This window comes from Caenorhabditis briggsae (assembly GCF_000004555.2).
Source record: "Caenorhabditis briggsae complete genome, chrII, whole genome shotgun sequence".
Lineage (NCBI taxonomy): Eukaryota > Metazoa > Nematoda > Chromadorea > Rhabditida > Rhabditidae > Caenorhabditis > Caenorhabditis briggsae.
The window spans coordinates 15,867,318-15,891,281 of NC_013486.2; the positions used below are offsets into that span (position 1 = coordinate 15,867,318).

General features: G+C 38.3%; 3 protein-coding genes across 3 annotated transcripts; all 3 read left to right on the forward strand.

The window, feature by feature from the left end:
* Positions 1-8,699: 8,699 nt before the first annotated feature.
* CBG07150 lies at positions 8,700-13,631 on the forward strand (the record flags this gene model as incomplete). The annotated part of the gene is given in 7 exon segments (XM_002632216.1): positions 8,700-8,885; positions 10,256-10,401; positions 10,455-10,950; positions 10,956-11,717; positions 11,729-11,938; positions 13,439-13,511; positions 13,561-13,631. Coding segments are annotated over 7 exon segments (1,944 nt in total).
* A 297-nt stretch (positions 13,632-13,928) lies between these two features.
* On the forward strand, positions 13,929-16,986 carry CBG07149 (the record flags this gene model as incomplete). The annotated part of the gene is made up of 8 exons (XM_002632215.1): positions 13,929-13,995; positions 14,046-14,179; positions 14,268-14,454; positions 14,813-14,862; positions 15,467-15,712; positions 15,814-15,990; positions 16,048-16,751; positions 16,845-16,986. 8 exons carry the CDS (start codon positions 13,929-13,931, stop codon positions 16,984-16,986), a joined length of 1,707 nt encoding a protein of 568 aa, XP_002632261.1.
* A 2,510-nt stretch (positions 16,987-19,496) lies between these two features.
* Positions 19,497-23,696, forward strand: CBG07148 (the record flags this gene model as incomplete). Its single annotated transcript, XM_002632214.1, has 7 exons — positions 19,497-19,558; positions 19,803-20,804; positions 20,858-21,019; positions 22,109-22,593; positions 22,641-22,854; positions 23,470-23,552; positions 23,602-23,696. 7 exons carry the CDS (start codon positions 19,497-19,499, stop codon positions 23,694-23,696), a joined length of 2,103 nt encoding a protein of 700 aa, XP_002632260.1.
* Between the last annotated feature and the right edge of the window lie 268 nt (positions 23,697-23,964).

Below are 23,964 nucleotides of genomic sequence, written 5' to 3' on the forward strand. Positions count from 1 at the left end.
CTGAATTCTAGAAAACTTGCTTTTTAGAAAAAGAGAAAAAAAAAGAAAAATCGATCAAAATTTGTTGAAAAAAAAAAGAAAATAGAAATTCGCACAGTTTAAAAAATGGAGATCAAAAATTTTAGATCATAATTTTTTTTTGAAAAATTGAACATCCAAAAGTTGGAATAAAAATCAGTTTAGAGCCAAATGAGTGATTAAGATTGTAAAATTTCCAGAATTTTGGTCCAATTTATATAGAAAAAAAAGAAAAAAGGACCAGAAATACAAAATGCAAATGAGGAAAAATTGAAAAAAACAGGCAGAAGAGCAGATGGAGGCAAAGATTAATAGGGCGAGATTGAACATCCGTCATGTTTTTTCTATAAATTTTGAAAAAGAAAAAATGTTGGTCCAAAAAAGAAGAAATCTTCTGTCTAGGTTCGGAATACCATTCCCCCCCCCCCCCCCCATACCGTAATCTTTGAGCTCATATATCTCATTTCCTGTTATAGATATCAACAAATTGTCAACTGATAGAATGTTTATCATATTATCACCAATATTTCATCAGTTGACACATTTTTATATCTCTTTTGGGAACCGAGATAAATTATCTCAAAGTTCAAGTTGGGAAACTCAAGACAACTTTTAAAGTCCACAGATTTCAAAGCGAGTTCTGAATACTAAAATTCATACAAACCAAAGCATGTTACCTATTAAACCCCGAATACATATTTCTAATGAGCACACCTGCCTTTCTAATTTTCTCTTACCTTTTGAGAAGCTCCAATTATGATATTAGCTAGAGAAAGGAGGCGGAAGGATACAAAAAGAAGGATGCATGGTTTAGGGCTCACACGGACAGATGTTATATTCCTGATCAGGTTAAATAGACAATTTGAAAACTGAACTACTTTTTTAGGCGCTGAAAATGTCAGAAAAAGCTATGGAAATTTCAGATCATACAATCAGCTTCTAGGAGCTTCAGAAGCTACCGTAAACCCTCTAATGATGTGCAATTCAAACCGTCACCTTTGAGCCCACAGTGTAAAACATATAAAAAAGTGATCAACTGATAAAATTTGATATCTTTCACTGAAACTTAGATATATGGGCTAAAAGCTGACGGTTCGAGTGGTACAGTGTTAGAGTTTTCACAATAATGTCCACATCCTACAAAAAATGAGCATTTTTAAATCTATCTGACCTGAAACCAAAAAAACCTGCGCGGCAGGTGCGCCATCCCGTTTAACATTACCTAACATATATATAATTTCCCCTCATGCTCTCTCCCTCTCTTATCCTCTCTCACTGGCTTCCTTTCATCATAACTCCCTCCTTTTTTTTTTCCTCCCGCGTGCGCAAAAGAAGCGATTAGCGAGAACGGACCAGGTACATAGGAACACGCGTATGGGCCAAGAACACCTGTTCTTCTTCTGAACGTAAGGATGCCTAGAATCATTCCGGCTAATTTAGCTGGCCGGCTAGAAAGAAGGAGGAGCACGATAGGAGCGTTAGGAGCAATTAAAAAGAAAAGAGAGAGAGAGAACCTCTAAACGCTATCTGTAAGCTATCCACAAGCCAACAAGGGTATAAGAGAATCATGATAAGCTAGTCGTGTGCTATAAAAGAGTTAGCTTGGTGCTAGCTAGCTATCAGCGACGCCAACAAGTTATCAGCAATGCCAGCGATGCCAGCAAGCTATCATTGACATCTCCCTTCAAGCTAATAAGCTTGATGAGCTATGAGCTAGCTATCAATGGGACTAAATCGCTATGGTCATCTTTCTATTAAACCTGCTCTACAATATTCAACAAATGTCAAAACAACCCCTAAATCTAGATTACAGGCGAGAGGGGACACACTTATCCGATACTAAACGGTCAAAAGGAAGAGAGCTACCACCCACACCACACCTAAAAAAGGTAGAAGAAGAAGATGGTCACTATTATAGGATTATTGTAGATGAGGAGGACATAGACGGAAGAACAGAAGAGGTAGAAGAGGGAAGAGGTCCCCCTCCTCGCGCACAGTCTCACCTTTCTTGTATGTAAGCGTTAAGTGTGTGTATCATTATGTAACGTGTCCTACCGGTGCGTTTCATAAGTATAGGTTCACCCTCGGTAGACAGGTGGGAAATCTTGGAGGTTTGGGGTTGTTATAATATTAAAGTCCATGTAAAAATACATATCGCCCACAATTTTTAGACCGCTACTACAAAAAATAAATTTTTTATGTCAGAAAAAGTCTTTTTTTTGAAAAACGAGCGTTTCATAAGTATAGGTTCACCCCCGGAAAATTTAACATTAACAAAGTTTTATTCAATTCAATACTTTGTGGGCTTTCCACCAGTGGAAATAATAGAAAACAAGCGGTTTGGCATGGAATTTAACAACTTCTGGAGGTAAGGCTTCTTCAGGTTCTTCCATGCGTCCACGATGGCAGTTTGGAGCTCAGAAACGGTCTGGTATTGCTTTCCCTGACCATATACGACGCGCACGAGTTCAGCCCAAACATTCTCCATTGGGTTCAAATCCGGCGAACAAGCCGGCCAATCCATCACCTTGATTTTTTTGGACTTGAACCAGTCCAAAGTCGATCTGCTCGCATGAATCGAAGCATTGTCCTGTTGATATGTGAGCTGACGCCGATGAAAACGGCGAAGATATGGGATCAGTTTGGCAGTCATGACATCCTGATAGTCTGTCGAGTTCATTCTGAAGGAGACGAACGCCAAATCCACAGTACCGGCAGAAGAGAATGCTCCCCAGACCATAAGACGACCACCACCGAAGTTACGCTTGGAGAAATGGAGGGGATCCTTCTTCAGGTCGTGCCAGTAACTGTTGAAGCCGTCCGGCCCGTCCAGATTGAACTTTTTTTCATCGCTGAAGATGATCTGTAATAGAAAACAGCATAAGTGATGATTTCAAAAGCATTCCATACCTTATCCCAATCAGTTGCCATGTTGTTCCTTGCAAACTGAAGTCGGTTCGCCTTGTGAGCATCGGTGAGCATCGGCGCGGACATTAACTTGGCTCGGACAATGTTCTGATTGCTGTCCAGTGTTCTCCAGACCGTGGACTTGCACACATCCAGTTTCAGCTCATTCTTTATGTCGTTACAGCTCTTCATCGAATTGGATGCCAGTCTGATGATGCTTCTCGTGTCTCGATCCGTCAATTTTTTTGGAGCTCCGCTCTTCTTGTTGGTCTCGTAGTGGTCCGGATTGTTAACAAACGTGTTAATACAATTGAAAGACCGTCCTAGCCTAGCTGCGATGCGACGATTCGACCATCCAGCCGTTTTGAACGCGTCGATCTGAGCTCGCTCCGAATCCGAGAGATGAGTGGCTCGCGGCATAAGAAAAACGAAGTAAAAGACGCAAAAATAGTTAAAAACAGTAAAAATAGTTAAAAAGTTATCACCTATGTGAAACTGTAATTTTTTTCAAGGGTGAACCTATACTTATGAAACGGTCGTTTTTCAAAAAAAAGACTTTTTCTGACATAAAAAATTTATTTTTTGTAGTAGCGGTCTAAAAATTGTGGGCGATATGTATTTTTACATGGACTTTAATATTATAACAACCCCAAACCTCCAAGATTTCCCACCTTGTCTACCGAGGGTGAACCTATACTTATGAAACGCACTGTACTTGACCGGATGTTTCTTTTTATTTGATTCTGATCATTTTCAGGAGTCTGTAGCTCGGCTGCCAAGATTCCAATCACCTTGAAAATTTAGGAGGGTGTAGAACATACCTAGATTGACAGATTTGCATTCGCAGATTTTTTGAAAATTCCTAGTTTTTCAGCTATTTTCCGATTTCCGAAATACCTGTTTTTTTTCACTATATCACATTTAGCATCAACTATCATCACTTTAGTTTTCATTAAAATGCCCTTTCCTCGTTTTAATTAGCTCTTCCTGCAGCTAATTAAAATAGGTACTTCCTCATTATTGTAATCGATACATACATATGTTCTTATGCAGATTAGAATGCCCTCTCTTTCTGCTACTCTCTTGTTACGTAACTTTCCTTTTCCCCCTCCCCGTCTTTCTTTGTGTGTGTGTGTGTACCAATGTTTGCATAATGATGATTGTCACTTGTCTCATTTGATGTATTACTTGACGCCCTAAGATGGACTCCGGTAGATCGGTATTATTTTTTTATGAGAAAGGAATTTTATTAGTTCGATGGATGACTTATTTGATCATTGACTTTTTTTTGAGCTCTAGGAAGACAATCTCATGGTTCTTTTGGGGATAATAAACTTCCGGAATCTGCAGAATTTGCTAGAAGCTTTTCCAGAATCCTGAAATTCGAAATTTTTACACTTCTTCTAGTTCAGCTATTCAGGGAGGCTCCGAGTCTAGCGTAAATGCGCTAATACAAGTCCACCCTATACGTTTCCTTTAAGCTCGAATATCTCGCCTCCTGTGAGAGATTTCAAAAATCGCTCAACAGATAAATTGTTTATCATAATATCATCAATATTTTATCAGTTGAAAAATTGTTGATGCCTTTCATAAAAGCCGAGATAATTGAGCTCAAAGTGTACGTATAAGGTGGGCAAGAAACTACGGTATAAAATCAATAGGTTCAATATCACCTTGTCATTTTTCAAGATATTTTTTTTTCGTTTTTTTTTTCCACACATTTTATTTTCAACGTTCTTGTCTCCAGGGGCCCCATTTTTGGACACCTAATACATAATCAGAGTCTTGCTAGACACAATTTTTCTTCATTTTCATATTTTCTACCATTCCTATTTTTCACCATTTCTTTCAATATTATTCACTAGCTTATCAATTAAATTTTCATATCGGCTTGTTTTTTAATGACACTATCATCGTTTTCTTTTTAAGACTCTTGTCAGTAATTCAAAATGACCCTCATATTAGTCTATATCATATCACTTTGAGTTGCTATCAGATACCTGTTAAGACTGTTATCATTAACATCTACAACTCTTATCAATTGCCTTTTTAATGTTCTTATCTTTGAGTTAGCAAAAGCTTTTTTATCAGCTCGTAGCATGTTTCCTCGTTCAGTCATTCATCAGTTTGTTTGTTTAACCTCCATATAGGTAAAAGTTCTTATCAGTAATCCTTATCAGTGTTTAGCGTATTATTGAGCAAACCACTAACTTCCTTTTTAATCAGCTTTCCTGTTTATGGCTATTTTCATAATCATCTCCTTTTTTTTGTTATTTGTGTGTGGGCCTTTAGCTCAAATACCGTAATTGCTCTAATAGAAGCCCATCTAATACTTGAACTCTGAGCTCAATTATCTCGGTTCATTCAAAATATCTCAAACTATTTTCAACTAACAAATTATTTACAATGATATCACCAATATTTTATCAGTTGGCAGATTTTTAATATCTCTTATAGCAACCGAGATAATTGAGCTCAAAGTAGAGGTGATAAAATTCGTTTGAACAAAACTAGAAAATGTGAATGTAGTCGTAAAACTACAAAATTTTTGTGCGGAATCATAAAGCATGAGAACCAATAAAAGTAGGTCTTTCTGTTATTTAGAATATTCCCTTTTCAACAGTTTTCAAATTTTCTCTCTCTCTCTGTCTCTCTCATTTGGCACACTTTTAATTTTCTAGAACTTTTTGCAAATTTCTGGTCTCTTTTGATTACATAAAAAGTGACTCATCTGCGTCTCTCTTATGGTAATGCTATTCTTAATTGCCCCTGAGCAATGATGGGAAAGAATGTGACCTTTTAGAAGTACATACCTTCCTTTTTTCTCTTTTGAACTTTTTTTGTGTCATCTTTTAGTTGATTTTACTAGTAAACTAGTCTTAAAAATTTTTTTTTCAGCCTAAATTTCAGACATTTCAAACATTTCAACCACTCTTGTACATTTCTTTCTTTCTGGTTCCTACTCTTTTTGAACTCACAAAGGTACAAAAATTGCTCAGTTGGTGTTGTCCTTGTGTGTGTGCCTACAAAATGTCGCGCGGGGTGATAAAATGTGAGAAATTGAGAAAGATGACAGAATAGAAATGGATGTTATGAATCGATTGTTCCTTTTTTTTCCATTTTTCTTTCTCATTTTATGTTGATGGTTTCTTCCTTTTTTCTCTTGTCTTTTGCTGATTCCATTTGAAAAGTTTCAGCATATCTTTCACTTCTTTTTCTACTTTTGGATTCTTCTTCTTCTCCTACTTTTTTTTCACTTTTCTCACTAGCAATTTCAATTTTTTCAGATCAAAATGGACAAAAACCCAAGAAGCTCAAAAACAAGTTCGTCGAGCACGATTCATCAGAAGATGAGGACATCGAGAATGGAAGACCAGGGACTTCTAGCAAGAAGAATAAGAAGATGAAGCCGGTGAGTCTCTATTCAAAATGATCGAAAACTTATTGTCAGTCTAACGTGTAGCTCAAAAAATGAGTCTGAAAATTATAATAGCTCAAAAATAGATGAGACGCTTCTAATAGTTCGGAAAACAAGACAGAACATTCTAATAGCTCGAAAAATGAGCTAGAAACTTCTAATAGCTCAAAACATGGATCAGAAAATTTTAAAAGCTCAAAAAACAGGTCAGAAAGTTCTTATAACTCAAAAAATGTGTCAGAAAAAATATGTTAGCTCAAAAAGTGGTTCAGAAAATGCTGATAACTCAAAAAACGGTTCAGAAAGTTCTAATAGCTCAAAAAGTTTGTCGGAAAATTCTAATAGCTCGAAAAATGGTCAGAAAATTCTGATAGCTTATAATAATGGGTCAGAAAATTCTAATAGCTCACAAAATGAATCACTATGTTTTAATAGCTCAAAGCATGAATCAGAAAAGTCTAATAACTCGAAAAATGAGTCAGAAAGTCATAATAGCTCAAAATATGGGTCAGAAGAATATAATAACTCAACAAATAGATCAGGACGTTCTAATAGCTCAAACAATGGGCCCGGAGATTCTAATAACCCAAAAAATGAGTCAACAAATTTTCTAAGCTCAAGAGTAGGTCAAAAGTTGTCTATAAACTCAAAGCATGAACTAGAAAAGTATAATAACTCGAAATACGGGTCAGAAAGTTCCAATAGCTCAAAAAATTGGCCGGGAGATTCTACTAGCTCAAAAAATAGGTCAGGACGTTCTATTAGCTCGCGAAATGAGCCAGAAAACTCTAATAGCTTAAAAATAAGTCAGACGAAATAAGTCAGTACGTTCTGATAGCTCAAAAATGTGCCAGGAAGTTTTAATAGCTCACAGATCGACGCGTTCAAAACGGCTGGATGGTCGAATCGGCGCATCGCAGCTAGGCTAGGACGGTCTTTCAATTGTATTAACACGTTTGTTAACAATCCGGACCACTACGAGACCAACAAGAAGAGCGGAGCTCCAAAAAAATTGACGGATCGAGACACGAGAAGCATCATCAGACTGGCATCCAATTCGATGAAGAGCTGTAACGACATAAAGAATGAGCTGAAACTGGATGTGTGCAAGTCCACGGTCTGGAGAACACTGGACAGCAATCAGAACATTGTCCGAGCCAAGTTAATGTCCGCGCCGATGCTCACCGATGCTCACAAGGCGAACCGACTTCAGTTTGCAAGGAACAACATGGCAACTGATTGGGATAAGGTATGGAATGCTTTTGAAATCATCACTTATGCTGTTTTCTATTACAGATCATCTTCAGCGATGAAAAAAAGTTCAATCTGGACGGGCCGGACGGCTTCAACAGTTACTGGCACGACCTGAAGAAGGATCCCCTCCATTTCTCCAAGCGTAACTTCGGTGGTGGTCGTCTTATGGTCTGGGGAGCATTCTCTTCTGCCGGTACTGTGGATTTGGCGTTCGTCTCCTTCAGAATGAACTCGACAGACTATCAGGATGTCATGACTGCCAAACTGATCCCATATCTTCGCCGTTTTCATCGGCGTCAGCTCACATATCAACAGGACAATGCTTCGATTCATGCGAGCAGATCGACTTTGGACTGGTTCAAGTCCAAAAAAATCAAGGTGATGGATTGGCCGGCTTGTTCGCCGGATTTGAACCCAATGGAGAATGTTTGGGCTGAACTCGTGCGCGTCGTATATGGTCAGGGAAAGCAATACCAGACCGTTTCTGAGCTCCAAACTGCCATCGTGGACGCATGGAAGAACCTGAAGAAGCCTTACCTCCAGAAGTTGTTAAATTCCATGCCAAACCGCTTGTTTTCTATTATTTCCACTGGTGGAAAGCCCACAAAGTATTGAATTGAATAAAACTTTGTTAATGTTAAATTTTCCGGGGGTGAACCTATACTTATGAAACGCTCGTTTTTCAAAAAAAAGACTTTTTCTGACATAAAAAATTTATTTTTTGTAGTAGCGGTCTAAAAATTGTGGGCGATATGTATTTTTACATGGACTTTAATATTATAACAACCCCAAACCTCCAAGATTTCCCACCTTGTCTACCGAGGGTGAACCTATACTTATGAAACGCACTGTATGAGGAAGAGGATGCTGATGATTGTTATGATTGGGTAGACGACAAGGATGATGAAGATTATCTGGAGCCGGAAGATGAGTGGAAGGAGAATGATGCGAAGGTGAGTTTCTGTCTACATGATCTAGATTCTAGATCCCTAGATTCGAAAATAAAAATTATTTTACAAAGTTTTTTGTTTAAAAAAAGTTTTCTGATACCGTTTCGCGGGTACCCTACATTAAATTTTTGCAGAGAACCAAGACAAAAAAAATGGTCAGGAGAGACGAAGAAGATTCAAATGACGACGATTGGGAAGACGATGAGGATGACGACGTCTCGGTGAACCAACCAACGACGTCAAAAGGAAAGATCATCGAGAACGACTCACCAGAAGAGGATGAGATCGATATTGGAAGAGCTGGGACTTCTAGCCAGCAGATGAAAACGAAGAAGAAGGTGAGGTTTCTTTTCTATACTAAAATTGAATGCTAAAACTGAATACCGTAAAACCTGTATTAGAAGGGCCGGCCCTTCTATTTTTCCAACGTCTTCGGAGGGACCTTCTATTACAGGGGCCCTTCAAATAGAGGGGCCCTTCTATTTTTCCAGTCATTTTTCCCGAAAATTTCCATCGGAAAAATCGACGATTTTTCGTTAAAAAAATCATGAAAATCTGTCAATTTCATCAAAATTTAGCAAGATTTTCATTGAAAAATAGAGTTTCAACAAATTTTTATTAAACTGCGGAGTTCCCGAAATATGGTCCACTAAAAAAGTACGAAAATTTTCTGATTTCAAAACAAATTTTAAAGGGGGGTGGGGGTCCTTTTTCACAGAGGGCCCTTCTATTACGGGGGCCCTTCTATTACAAAGGGCTCTTCTATTTTTCGAAGCCCCTCTCGGAGAGCTATTCTATTAGGGGGGGGGGGGGGTCCTTCTATTGAAGGGGCCTTTCTAATACAGGTTTTACGGTATATACATTACCGGTCAGTAAGATATACAAAAACGACATTCAATAGTCTAGAGCTCGGCTTTCAAATTTCCCTGTATCGCTGTGAAAACGTTGGAATGTGTGAAACAGACCTGGATTGAAAACTTTGCATTCACAGATTTTTTTTGAAAATTCCCAGTGTTTCAGCTACTTACCGACTTTGTTAGTGTCTGAAAATGATATGAGAATTTAAAATTTTCAGAGGATTTCAAACTAGTTTTCGCCGCTTTTAAGACGATTTTCAGGCAAACTGCAGACTGAAAATCGATGGAAAATCACTAAATAGACAATTTCAAATAATTTCAGACTATTTTCAAATGATTTTTAGGAAAATTTTAGACAGATAATCGATTGAAAATAGCCGGAAAATTATATATAACTCGATTTTCAATAAAGTCAATTTTAAGAATTATTGTCAGACGATTAAAAATACAATTTCATACTTAAAATTGTCTGAAAACTGGAAATCACTTAAAATAATTTTCAGCCGATTTTCAGCCGATTTTTAGTCGTTTTCAGGCAAATAGGGTGTCTTTCAGAAATGGCAAATATCTGAAAAACTAAGGATTTCAAAAAATTCTGTGAATACAAAGTTTTCAATCTAGGTCTGTTTTACACCCTCCAAAATGTTCAAAGTGATCGGAATCTTGATAGGCGAGCTCCAGACCCTTGAAAATGGCTGAAAATCAACTGAAAAATACGTTTTTGTATACCTTATTGGCCGGTACTGTATATGCATGTCATATAACTATATATTAGAAAGTATACAAAAATGATAGAATATGTATACTAAAATTGTTTTACAGGTAATGTATACTAATTTATGATTTTGCAGAAAGCCCAGAAAATGAAAGTGGTCATGGAGGACGAAGATTCAGATGGTTTTTGTTGGAAAGATTATGAGAAAGATGATGATTGGGTGAAGCATGTGGCAAAAAAGAACCTGGTGTGTCCAGAGCAAAATTGCGAAGTAAAAATTGGGTAAGTCCATCTCACTATCTGTTATGTTTCGAAATAATTAAATTTTCTTTCAGATATCCATCCGATCTCAGAAAGCATCTGAAACGGGCCCACTTTGCGAACCTGAGCGGAAAAAAGCTGGAAGAACGAGTACGTGCTGCTTGCGAGGAATGGATAAAAGCCAGAAAGTTGATTCTTGAGAAGGCTAATAGCAAAGGACTAGAGAAGGCTCCGAAGGACCTGAAGTGCTGCTGTGAGATATTGGACCTTCCGTACAACGTGTCCAACTTGTACTGTAAGGGATCGGAAGTTTGTAGGATTCGCCCGAAGGAAAGATACTTTGGCTTGAAGCGCAAAGGACCAGAAGGCGAGGAAAGACAGTATTGGTGCAACAATTGTTTTCAAGAAGCCAAAAAAGATGGAATTGTGGATGTGAATCAATTTGTCTCGATGCAGAACAAAATCCTAAAATCAGAGGATATTCTGGAGTGCAATGGATGTCAAGGATCTTGGCACCGATGCTGTACCACTCATCTTGGAATCCGAGATGTTTTTTATGGTGTGATTCGTGTAAGAAGACCGAAAAACCAAGGATTGAAATGATGTCAATGGAGAAGGGAGCAAGTTTTATAGAGCAGCAACTCAACCAACGGATCTGTGAAGAAGTTCGTGATGCTCAGAAGATCAAGATTCTCTGCTGCACTACCGAAAAAGAAGCTCTTACTCGAAGCTTGGTTCCGAAGCATCTTGGAAACGAATTCGTTGCGAAATATGGAGAGAAAATCAGCTACAGAACTCGAGCCACCCACGCCTTCCAGCTTCAAGACGACGGTGACATGATATTCTTTACGATGCAGACTCAAGAATATATCCGACCAATTCGAGGAGATCCCAAAAGCTTCTTTGTAATTCAAATCCTGGATTCCGTGAACTACCTCCAAGGAGTGAATCGCACGTTCGTCTACCACCAGCTCCTTCTCTCCTACTTTGACTATATGCGATCCGTTGGAATTCTTCATGGCCACTTCCAGGCGGATCCACCATTGAAAGGAGATGACTACATCTTTCATGTACACCCGGAGAGCCAGGGATATCTCGACGAGAGAAGTTTGATAGGATGGTACAGAAAGATGATGGATCAAGGGAAAGCCGAATGGATTATCCAGAAGTTCGAGGATTTCAAGAAGGCGATGCCAGGGACAATCCAACCGGCCAGGGATCTTCCGCTATTCGATGGAGAGCTATGGAGCAAGGCGATGCTGGCAAGTGAGAAGGAGAAGAATTTTGAGAAAGCGATGAAAGAGCAGTACTCAATCCATGCCAACGACAACTTCTTCGTGAGCTACAGAAGCCAAAGGGGAAGATCGGACAGCTGGACCCTCGTCTCTTTCGGAACAAGATTTTGGAGAACGTCGATGAATTTTGGAAGCATCTGGCCATGAAGAACGCCGAGTTTGTGGATCGGAGAAGGGCAGTGCACTCGTCGCTTCGAGTCGTCAAGCTTGCAGAGAAGACCAAAATCGAGAAAGTTCAAGAAGATCGAGAACGAGAGAGACAAGTATGAGATTTTTTTTGCAGTTTGCATGTTTGTTTTTGTGTAGTTTGCTTCAATTAGTTTGTACCTAGATTCATAGAACATTGTCTAGATTCTCCTATTCTCATTAAGATCCTCCCACTCTCATCCAGGTTCTCCTACTCTTATCCAGATTCTCCTACTCTCCTCCAGGTTCTCCTACTCTCATCCAGATTTTCCTACTCTCCTCCAGGTTCTCCTACTCTTATCCAGCTTCTCCTACTCTCCTCCAGGATCTCCTACTCTCATCCAGATTCTCCTACTCTCCTTGGCTGCCATTTCTGATAATTTTCTTCGTTTTTTTCTTTCGATTCTTGGTTTCTTAACAATTTCGCTCCACTTATCTGATTTCTAAAGTTTCCAGCTAGATCTACAGTAGGAATTGGTATTTTCGTAGTCCTGTATTCATCTTTACATGATCATTTCCATCCATCTTCCGTCTGCACCCCTTCTTCCGTCTGCACCCCATCTTTTTGTATACTTGCGGTTCTGGGACCCTTCTACTCTATCGATTTATAGTTTGCCTGTTTGCGTGCATTCCTGAATCATATACCTCTCTCTTCTAATTGTTTATTAGGTTCACTTTCTCTTTCCAAATGATTTCCTCCTCATAGTTCACTGTTATTCTTTATTATCGCTTTTATTCTTTTTGTAGCTTACTTAAACTCATTAATCGGCTCTTAGTCATCTGGAATTCGTCTCTAGATAGCTGCTAGAATTTATCCCTAGATAACTGCTAGAATTTGTCCCTGGATAATTGCTCCTAGACAATAATTGGTTCATAGACATGTGAAATGTGATACAGATTCTTTTGGTATTAGTTTTATTCCAAAACTAGATTCTCGCTTTTAAACCAGTTGTTCCACTGATTTAGATCTTCACCAAAACTTTGTACAGGTAAATCTCAAATATTTTGCCCTCCTCTTCAAAAATGTCATTTTTCTCTCTCTTCCAAATTTAAGTTCTTCGTCCTACCAGTCTATCGGCTCTATCTACCTGTAAGTGAACTTTGAGCTTAATTATCTCAATTTTCATAAGAGATAAGAAAAATCTGTCAGTTAATAAAATCTTTGTCATAACATCATTAACATTTTATCAGTTGACAACATTTTGATATCTTTCAGGAGAATTGAGCTCAAAGGGCACCTATACGGTGGGCTTCTATAGGGGTGTTTACGGTAGCTCACCTTCCAAACTTTGAATAGTTAAATCTCGATTTCTCAAATTCATTTTTTTTTGTTGTTCCTCAGTCATAATGTCCTAGATTCTGTTAGTTTCAGTGTTTATAATTTCAAGCACCTCATTTTTGTTCTATGTTCCCCCCTGTGTCTATATTTTCCCATCAAAGTTTTTTTTTCCGTTGTGTTGTTTGCCGGTTTCCCTTTAATTTCAATAGCATCTTTTTTGTTTTGTTTGATCTCATGTTTCTTTAAGTTTGTAAATAAATTAGACTACTATGAATGTTGTCTTTTCACTAGATTCTAGGAGAATTGGTCTAGTACCAGTCATTTATACCTACATATTAAGCGACATCAATGCTTCGGATTATCCAAGTCAGGTAATTTTCAATAGTTTGGCTTCCATTTTTAATTATTTTCGAATTTCAGATTATTGGAATCTCAATGGGCTACCTCAGGATCCAGAAGACTTCAACAACTTCGAAATTGCTCAATTTTGAATCTATTCTACCAGGAGCCCAACATAACGAACTCATCGATATTCAAAGGACCAAAATAAAATAAGGCAACATGTTATGAAATTTCTGAAATATAAAAAAAATAATTTTCAGGTCACACAAGGACTCGAAAGTTTCCCATTTATCCCGAAATGTTGACCAAAGGATTTTTTACCATTTTTTCTTTTCTTTTTTTTTGAACCGATCTTCTACTCCTTCTCTTTCCCCTCTACTTACCACTCAACTCATCTCGATCATTTTCAGATCAGTTCATCCGACTCCGTCAACTTCAAGTGAACAATGGGCAAGACCAACAAGTATTACACCTGCGCATTTTGCCCAAAGGGCCTCTTCCCCAATTCTACCAGTAAGTAGTAATTAATTTCAGAGTAAATTCTATACGGATAACATTTTCAGAACTAAGGGACCATCAACGGAAAAAGCATGCCAACCGATGGATCCAGTGTTCAGAATGTAACGAAAAGTTTCTGAAGTCGGTTTTCCTTACTCATCAGAAAAAGAAGCACCCTAACTCCCAGCCTGGGTATGAGGTGAGTGTTTTTTAATGAAAAAAAGTTTCTTTTCAAAAGCCAAAAACGACAAGTTTGTTGTTGCTTTTGTAAAATTATGTATTTTCAGGTCGCTCCTCCCACTCCAGGTCCAGAAGCTCCAGACTCATCGATTCCGGAAGATGGAGGTCAGAATGCTGATCCCATGGACCACGATGATCCGGATCTCCCCGGTCCAGGACCAGCTACTCTCCAAATGGGGATGCGGAATCTCCCACGCGAGGATCCATTGGAAAAGGAGAACCAGAATCTTCCTGGTCCAGGACCCAAAAAATTCAATTCCAATAGGATAGCTCAAAAATGAACCAAGTTATGTCTCAACTTATGATAAAATTGAACTTTGAGCTACATTATCTCGGTTCTTATAAAGGATATAGAAAATTTGTTAACTGATAAAACATAGTCATAATATCACCAATATTTTATCAGCTTATACATTTTTGATATCTCTTATAGGAACCCAGATAATCGAGCGTAAAGTGATACCCTTAAAGCCTCTAAAAGGAAAACCCCGCACTTTCACGTTCGAGCTTAATTATCTCGGTTCTTACAGAAGATATCAAAAATTGATCAATTAATAAAATGTTAGTCATATTATGATAAATAATTTATCAGTTGACACATTTTTGTTACCTTTCATAGAAACCGAGATAATTGAGCTCAAAGTAACTTTTCCCGTCAGAAAACAAGTAGTCAAATTTGATTCCATATATCTCATTTTCTGTGACAGATATCGGCCAACTAATATAATATTTATCATATTATCACCAATATTTTATGAGTCGGCACATTTTTGATATCTCTTATAGGAACTGAGATAATCGAGCTCAAAGTAGGCTTCTTTGGGAACGATTTTTTAAATGTCTATTTTATTTTCCACATCCTTTTGATTATTTTAATGCAAAAACCAAACTTCTAGCACAATATAGAAGAGAGTTATTCCTAAATATTTTCTGTGGTGAGCTCTAGGTGATAACAGGATGGGACTGTCGCGCACGCCGTTTATCACCTCCAGTTGGCCACGTCCTCCAAACAAATTTAGGCATAACTCGCTTCAAAATTGTGCTAGAAACTTGGTTTTTGTACCAAAATATGCAAAAAGTCTCACTCTTAGTTATGTTGTAGTTTAAGGTATGCTAAGTTCATTGAGGCTTCTGAGAATAAGCTCAACAAATCTCATATTTTCTAAAAATTTGTTTCCAAGTTCTTTTGAATACACTGACTTTCAAAATAACCATTGACAGGATTTATAATTTTCCAAATTTTCAGATGGCAGCTCAAATCGAGGAAGAAGAAATGGAACTGGACGATGAAGAAGCAGCTCATGGAGCTGAAGATGTTGAACAAGTCACATGCTGCTCCCGCGAACTTCGTGCTCGGTACAACGTCCCAAACAAGCTCTGCGCAGAAGAATCCGAGTGCCAAAACGAGGCGAGAATCTCACCGAATGATGAATTCATGGGGTTGATCAAGCCAAGCAGTAATGGAAGAGACTACTGCATGCAGTGCTTCGCTGTGAACCGAAGAAGACGAATCAACACGAGAAGTTCGAAAATGTTCTGAAATGCACAGGATGTCAAAAATTGTGGCACCTATGTTGCTCCTTTCACTTCGAGAGGTCCAATTCGTTCAAATGCAAGTTATGCGTGGAAAAAGATGCCCCGATGGTTTTGGATGCTCAGAAAGGAGGCTCAAGATTGGTTACTGCGATGGAGGAGAAGTTGAATTCGATTCTGAGAGCGAAGCTAGGTTCCAAGGACGCTGAAAGAAATAGAATCTCAGTTCGATCGATGGTAAGCAGGCCAAAAAAGTAGTCCACGAAAAGTCTCGCTCCATCACACTATTCCAAGGCCTTCGAGAAGAAATATGGACAGGCGATTTGTTATAAGACTCGAACCATTGCCGTCTTCCAAAGACAAGATGGAGTGGACCAAGTGTTCTTCATGATGTTTGTCAGGGAATATAAATCCACCTTCGTGATCGACTACTTAGATTCCGTCAAGTACTTGGAGGCAGACCTTCGGAAGCAGATCTACCCGGAGATCCTATTGGCCTACTTTGATTTTGCCAGGACTCTAGGAATTCTTCATGGATATATCTGGGCGAAGCCTCCAGTCAAAGGAGATGACTTCATCTTCAATATCCACCCAGAAGATCAGCCATACTTGGACCTCAATAGGCTGATCGGTTGGTATCGAGGTATTTTGGACAAAGGAGTGCGAGAGAAGAGGATCAAGAAGTACGAAGATTTTGGAGAAAAGAAGATCAAGAAAACCGAGGACTTGCCGCTGTTCATAGACTCCCTTTGGACCAAGAAAATGAAGGAGGTGGAGGAGCGACCAAGGACGGATAAGAAGCAGTTCGACCAAGACATGGACTATCATATGAAGAACCATCATCAGAAGGACAACTTCTTCATTGAGCTAGTGCAAGGATGTGAGCTGGAGGATGACGACACCCCAACCACCAGCCACGCATGGATCATGGATAGCCTGATGTTCCGGGAGCATTGCCGCGAAAACAACTGGGAATTCGGATGTCGCGAGAGGGCCAGGTTCGCAAGTGTGGCTATTATCAAAAAGTTGGAAGAGAACTTGTAGAGTAAATTGTTTTGAATTTCAAGATTTTTAAAAAGAAGTATTTTCAGATTCATCCAGAATACTGTGCTATTGTCCTCAACATCCAGAAGCGTCTTCTTTTCTTCTATCGTTTCCTGCTTCAATCCATCGTCGTCTCCAGAATCCGCCCGTCTTCATTTTCTTTTTCCTGTCCGCTTCCAGTCAGTCTGAAAATTGTCGAGTCCATCTGAAAATACCAAATTGAGATCTAGATGTTCCTTTACACTTTCAGAAAGTTTTTAAGCTTCAAATCTTATTTAAATCCTTAAGTATCTATTTCTAGTCTTCATTTGTATTTTCTTAAATTTTAAGCAACTTTTAAGACTCTCAAACTTCCGATTCTCCACCTTCTAATGTTCCAAAATGTTCCTCCATCTTCCCTATTTTTAACTTTTCCCATTTCTCGGTGTTTTGCTTTTAGAAGTCCCAAGGATTCCTTCAAATCTTCCTGGTTTTTAAATAGCATCTCCTTTGGTCTAGTCTTTTTTAGTTCCCACCGGTTTCCAGAACTTTCTTCCATGGTTTTTTTTTCAATTTTTTTTCCGGTATTTTCAAATTTGGTAATTTTGAATTTTCCCATTTCTCAGTCCCTCTCATGAATCCATTTGTCTTGATCTATAGACTTTCCTAGACTTTTCTAGATCCAATTTCCAATTTTAGTAATTTCAAACCTTCCCGTTGACTTACTCCTTCTCATAAATCCTTTCTCTGGTTCTCTAGACTTTCCTAGGTTTTTCAAAACACCCTTCTGTTGATTTTTTGTTTGACCCAATAGCTCATTCTTGTTTTTTTTTCGATTTGAAAATCTACCCATTTCCATATGTTCTTTATCAAAATTACCCACTTTTTAATATGTTCATTTATTGTTTTCCATTCTTCTCTACTCAAGTTCTCTTTTTTTTTGTTTTTTACCTAAAATTCTGACCGATTTATGTACAGAATCATTTGTTGAAAATAAAATTTAATATCGAAAAGAAATGCCAAAATTTTAAAACCAAAAAAAAGTTCGAAACTTTCATCTTAAATACCTAAAATTCAAAAATCTAAAAGCCAATTTATATTTGAGCCAGTTTATCTCGATTCCCATAAAAGATATCGAAAAGTGATTAATTAATAAAATGTTTATCAAATTATCAGCTACATTTTATTAGTTGACCACTTTTTGATATCTCTCTTAGAAACCGAGATAATTGAGCTCGAAGATCACATACAGGATGGGCTTCTAACCGAGCAAATATGACATTCTTGACTCTCCGAGGGGAGCGGTTTTTTGTATGTAATGAATTTTGCTGATAAGCAACATTGTGAAATAGTTTCGACATCAACAAAAAAAATTGATAAACATGAAGAGGCAACGTTCATTTGGAATCATGTGAGGGCGTTGGGTGCGTGTGTGCAAGCGTGTGTATCCATCTTTCGTTGTCTGTTTCTCTTTTTGGGAGAGAACAGCAACGAGATAGAATAGATGGCCTTTTTGCACTTGACGACCCGTTCCTTTTTCTTCTTCTTCTCCTCGTTTTTTTTCTTCTTGCTCAGAAGATTTTCTTATTTTTTTTTTGGGTTTATTCACAAATTTCCTAGGTAAAATGTTGCGAAACTTTTTACTGGCACTGTCAAAAACGTCCGTATAGTTTTTGCCGATAACTTAGTAGGTATGTATCATGGTTTTTGAAGGAAATCAGTTTTGAAAAAAATTTTAAGCCAGAAAACTATTATGGAACTCTCAAAGATTCTGAATTTTGGAATTATTGTTGTCTGTGGTCCAGTTGGTCATGTTGTTATTGAGAATTGTAGTTCTTGTGTCTTTTGGTTGCTAGATTCGTCCTCTTGGGTCTCTATTCTCTTTTCTTCTCCTTCTTCTGACTAATGGACACCAATAAAACAACATTTTGCCAGATTGGATATTCTTTGTCTTTTTCTGCATATCTGCTCAATTCGTACAGTTTGAAATTCCTATGAAATACATTTCTTAACAAATTCACAATATTATAAATCTATTCTAAATTTTCCTTTGCCTCATCTGGTGAGGTTTTTGAAAATGTTCAATTTCAAAATAGAAGCTCTATGTTTTAATCATTCCTGGAACATACGAAACGGTTAGCAGAGAAGAGCAATTATCCAAATCGGTGCTAATCGTTCAAGTTCGTTCAAGTTCGAGCCCTCTAATCCCGACCAATATTTGGATCGAATATAGGTCACACAGACAGAAATTGGGCAGGGGTCCTAGATCTTGGGAAGAACGAAGAGAATGGAATCTTCCTTCCAGGAAGAATGTGACCCATAGCACCTATAGGATGGAACACAAACAAATAGAAGCACATAGGAAATCTCAACGATCACAATACCATTCGAGGCATACACAGCCCCCATTCACACAGTTCTCCTGGTTCAGATCATTCTGAAATCCAACATTATTTTAAGTTTTCATTCGGATATCTTCAGGCATGTCCTCCCGGCTCCGATTATTCTGAAATTGCAGATCTTCTCTATTTTTCCAATTTCATCTAACTTCCTCCAATTTGAATCCACTTCTTGGATTTAAAGCTACAAATCTATTCTAGCGCCTATGCCAAATCAATATTGTCGTATATATTTTTTGTAGCGTTTTTCAAAATTTTCTCCAACCCGTCTCATTCGTATTGAAGCTTTTTTTTATAGACTCCTATTCTTTTCAGCTAACCATGACTCAACTCAACGAGGACATCTTGAAAGACATTTTCTCGTTTCTGGAGCCCAACACCAGGTATGTCCTAGACACAAGAAGTCAACTTTGAGCCAATTTATCTCGGTACCTGTCAAAGATATCAAAATGTTGTCAACTGATAAATTGTTTATCATAATATCAGAAGTTATTCGTCAGTTGACCACTTTTTGATATCTTCCACAGGAATTGAGATAAACTGACCTACATTTGACGGTGTGGATGCTCTTCTATTAGAGGTTTAACGCTTTCCAAAAAGCCCCATTCCATAAAACTTATTTTCCAGATACATAATTGCTGCTCGTTGCCTATCCCTTCGACCAATCCACAAATCCCTTCCAATCCACATTGACCATCTGAAGATCTCCCGTTCTAGCTTTTCCATCAACGGCTCCACCCACGCCTTCCGGAGCATGATTCAAGAGGCAGAAGAGCAAAAACTCCCTAGACACCTCCAGGAAATCAATGATGACTATGGTGTCCCTTACGACCTGACCTCCACTGGTAAACGTGACGATGATGCTGACCTTCTCTTCCAGGATGTTCAAGTTGGTGGTATTCGCTTTGCTCAGAACTTCATCGACCAGTTCAACGCGAATTCTGGAAGCCTGGAAGGTCAGATGAACGAATTTATCAGAGTAGCGGCTTCGATGCGAGGTGGCAGACTCCCAGTAGTTCAATGCACCCCATACATCCAGTATACGCTGAGCAATGACTATCAGATGAGCACTGTCACCTATCCACCTGGAAATCGAATCCGACACGCTATCAGAAGACATCTAGGCAACGTCCTAGGCAATGGAGAAGTGTCGGTGCGGCTTTTGGAGATTGATTGCCAGGACGGTGTGCTCAGATTCCCTGGAGACGTCAAACTCAAGGTTCAGGAGATCAAGCTTCGGAGAAATGGCAACGCTGTGCTTCACGCCATCCGACCTGTCATCTCAGAACGATCTTTTCCTCTCCAGAAGATTTCGATTCTGGTACAGGAAGCTGGCGACCCAGTATTCCAGAATCAAGTCGTCAAGGCATCCGGAGCAGTCGACATCCGAATTGATTATGATCCAGATGGCAACTGGGCAGAGGCACTTAAGAAACTTCCCAACAAAATTGTGCATATGGCAGTTGGCGAGATTCCAATTGAGCAGCTCGGAGAGTTGGCATTCGGCTGGATGGAGAATCCAAGAATGGAAGGATCCAAGTTCTCCATGCCATCCAAAGATGTGGCTACGATTCTGGAGAGAGCTGCAGAAGTGCTACCAGTATGCAATGCCACGATTGAGAGCAGAAGGTGAGTTATTGACTTTTGTTTAGTGTAAGATGTTCTAAAAATAAATATTCTAGATGCGACGAGTTTCCTGTTGGAGCCAGTATTCAGATCTCCGAGGATTTGGAGATCAACATCTATGGAGCAATGGCTCCAAATCATGAGAAGGAGCTGCTGAAGCCGAATGGTAAGCCATGGATGATTGTGATGGAATCCATGGCCTTTGGATCCGCTGCGCCGTGTGGATAATTAATTTGTGTATTTCTCTATAACTCAATGACTTGAGACTGGTCCTTCCCACTTCCCCAATTAAGGGATTTTAATTCCCTTTCTCTTTTTTAAATTTGAATTTATGAGATGAAACTGCACATTTTCTTGATTTCGTCGATTGATAGAACCTGTCGAAGTCTAATAGACCCGGATGGATTCTGACGACGGCTTATAGACGGTGGTAAAGCCTGATAGAGCTTCGCGGAGTTTAATAGACTCTGATATGTAGTACAATAAACTCTGATAGACTTTGATAGAGTCTGAGAAACCCCGGTGGAATCTGATAGACCATACTGGAGACTGATGGAGTCTAATAGACCTGATATAGTATAGTCTATTAGACCTTGATACAGCTTAATAGAGTCTAATAAACCCTAATGGAATTGGAAAGAGTTTAACAGAGCCTGATAGATACTAATGTGGAGTCTAATAGCTCCTGATGGAGTCTAACAGATCCTGGTGAAGTTTGATAACGTCTGATATAGTTTGGTAGAACCTATTAGCTTCTGATAGAAGCTGATGAAGCTTCTTGAGTTTTTCAAAGCTATTGGATCCTACTTTTCCTGAGATTCTGCAGTCAGAAGATGTCATTTAGGAGTTGATGACGTGGATCGTCCCCCAGGGAAAGTTCTTTTGGTAGTCTCTACAAGACAGATGGTGCATACTAGAGCTTGGTCCCTATTGTGGTAATTGCTATGTCATGTCTTTGTATTAAACAAGTACACAGTTTGCCTACGTGGCAAACGGACCCCAATACGTGGAAGACACAGACAGCTATCTATTGCTGATATCTAGTTCTAGCAGGTACGTTCGTAGGTTTTTTAAGGGTAACTATTTGGGTTCTAATTAATGTTATAAAACATAGGGAACAAGAAATTTGAATTTTTATCCTAATTAAAATCATAATTACCTTCGTTCCTGTATAAGATATCAAAATGTTGTCAACTGATAAATTGTTTATCACAACATCACCAACTTTTCATCAGTTGGCAAATGTTAGATATCTCTCACAGGAACCGAGATAATTGAGATCAAAGTGCACGATAATTTATTTCCAGAATGGCGCCTACTCCAAAACCTCCAAAAACTCCAGTTAAGAAAGTGTCAAAAGCACAATCTTCACAAGAATCCAAAATTCAAGGGCTACCATACAAAAAAATCCGACAACTGGGAAAAGGAGCATTTGGGGTAGTAGATCTCATGAAAAGGATTACAAATCCAAAAGAAAAATTCGCTGTAAAAATTCAACAAATCGGAAAACGGAGTCATAAAATTAAAGAGGAGTTTAAGATTCACAAAGGATTAGATCATACAAGTATTATCAAAGTTTTCGAGTTGATCCAATTTGAAAATCAATACTATATGGTAATGGAATACGCCAATAAAGGAGTTCTATGGGATTTGATCCCAAAAGATGACGTATTGGATGTTGAAGTTGCTCAGAAGCTATTCCAACAATTGATCGCAGGCATCAAGTATCTCCATAGTCAGGGAATTGTTCACAGGGATATTAAACCCGATAATTTGTTGATTTTTAAAGAAGGTAATAAGTTTCAAAAATTGTGCAGTGCCATAATTTGTTAATTCCAGAGATTTTGAAAATCTGTGATTTCGGAAGCGCCAAAAAGTATCTCAATGGTGATCAAGAGATCTTTTTCCCCACTGGTGCTGGCGCCAAAAGCTTCAATGCTCCTGAAATATTTAGTGAAGACCAATTTCGAGGTCCACCTTTAGATATCTGGGCTGCTGGACTAGTTCTAGTATGTATGCTGGTCAATAGTCAGCCATGGGAGAGAGCCTGTCCGTGAGTGTTATTTTTATTAGCTCAATTAACCCAGTTCTTGTGAAAGATATTGGAAAAATTTCAACTGATGTTTATCATAATATCAGCAAAACTTTATCAGTTGAAAGATTGTTGATAGTTCTTGTAGAAACCGAGATAATTGAGCTCTAACGCACATATATTTTTAGGATTCTGATAAAGCATTTGAGCTTAATTACCTCGGCTGCTATAAAAGATATAAAAATTTTGCCAACTGATAAAATTTTTATCATAATGTTGGCTATATTTTATCAGTTGACAGATTTTTGCTAGCTTTTTTTAGAAGCCGAGATAATTGAGTTTAAAGCTAAAAGCCAACCTAATAAAAGCAGTCCACCCAACCCTTAAACTTTGTGTTTAGTTATCTCAGTTCCTATGAGAGATATCAAAAACCTGACAACTGATAAAATATTGGTGATATCATGATAAATAATTTATCAGTTTTTTTTACCTTTCGAAGGAACCGATATAATTAAGATCAAAGTGCCACTACTATCACAGCATGGTGGTTCAATGGAGCGTGTTTGCATTCTTTTTTTTCGAAAATTCAACTACGCTTCATTGAGAATCCTTTGAATTTAAAATTTCAAATTATAGCGGTGACAAAGGATACTCAGCGTGGAAGCGAGGAAAACTGTTCAATGAGTGGCCGTGGACCGAAGTGGACCCAATGGCAATGTGTGGGTTTTTGATATTCTGATTATTTTTTATCAATTGATATTTTTCCAGCCCTTATCAGTTGGATTCTAATGGAGGATCTCAATAGGCGCTACACAATTGAGCAGATCGAGAAAAGCGAGTGGTTTCAGTACGAGTATGATTGATTTTTAGACTTTCTTCTGATTTTTGATCTACTTATTTGAATAAAATATTTTTTTGAAATCTTGTTTTTTGATCTACAAATATTGGCAAAAATTGGAAATTGATTTTTCGACGTTTTTTTTTCAAATTTGATATTTCCGAATCCGGGTTTTCCTGTCTGTTTATATTTCTGTTTTTCCGGATGGCTGATTGTTTAATCCTTCTTTATTGTCTATTCAATAAAACGTGGGCGCGCCGCAGGTTGCAAAGTGACACGCCCCTTTTTGGAAC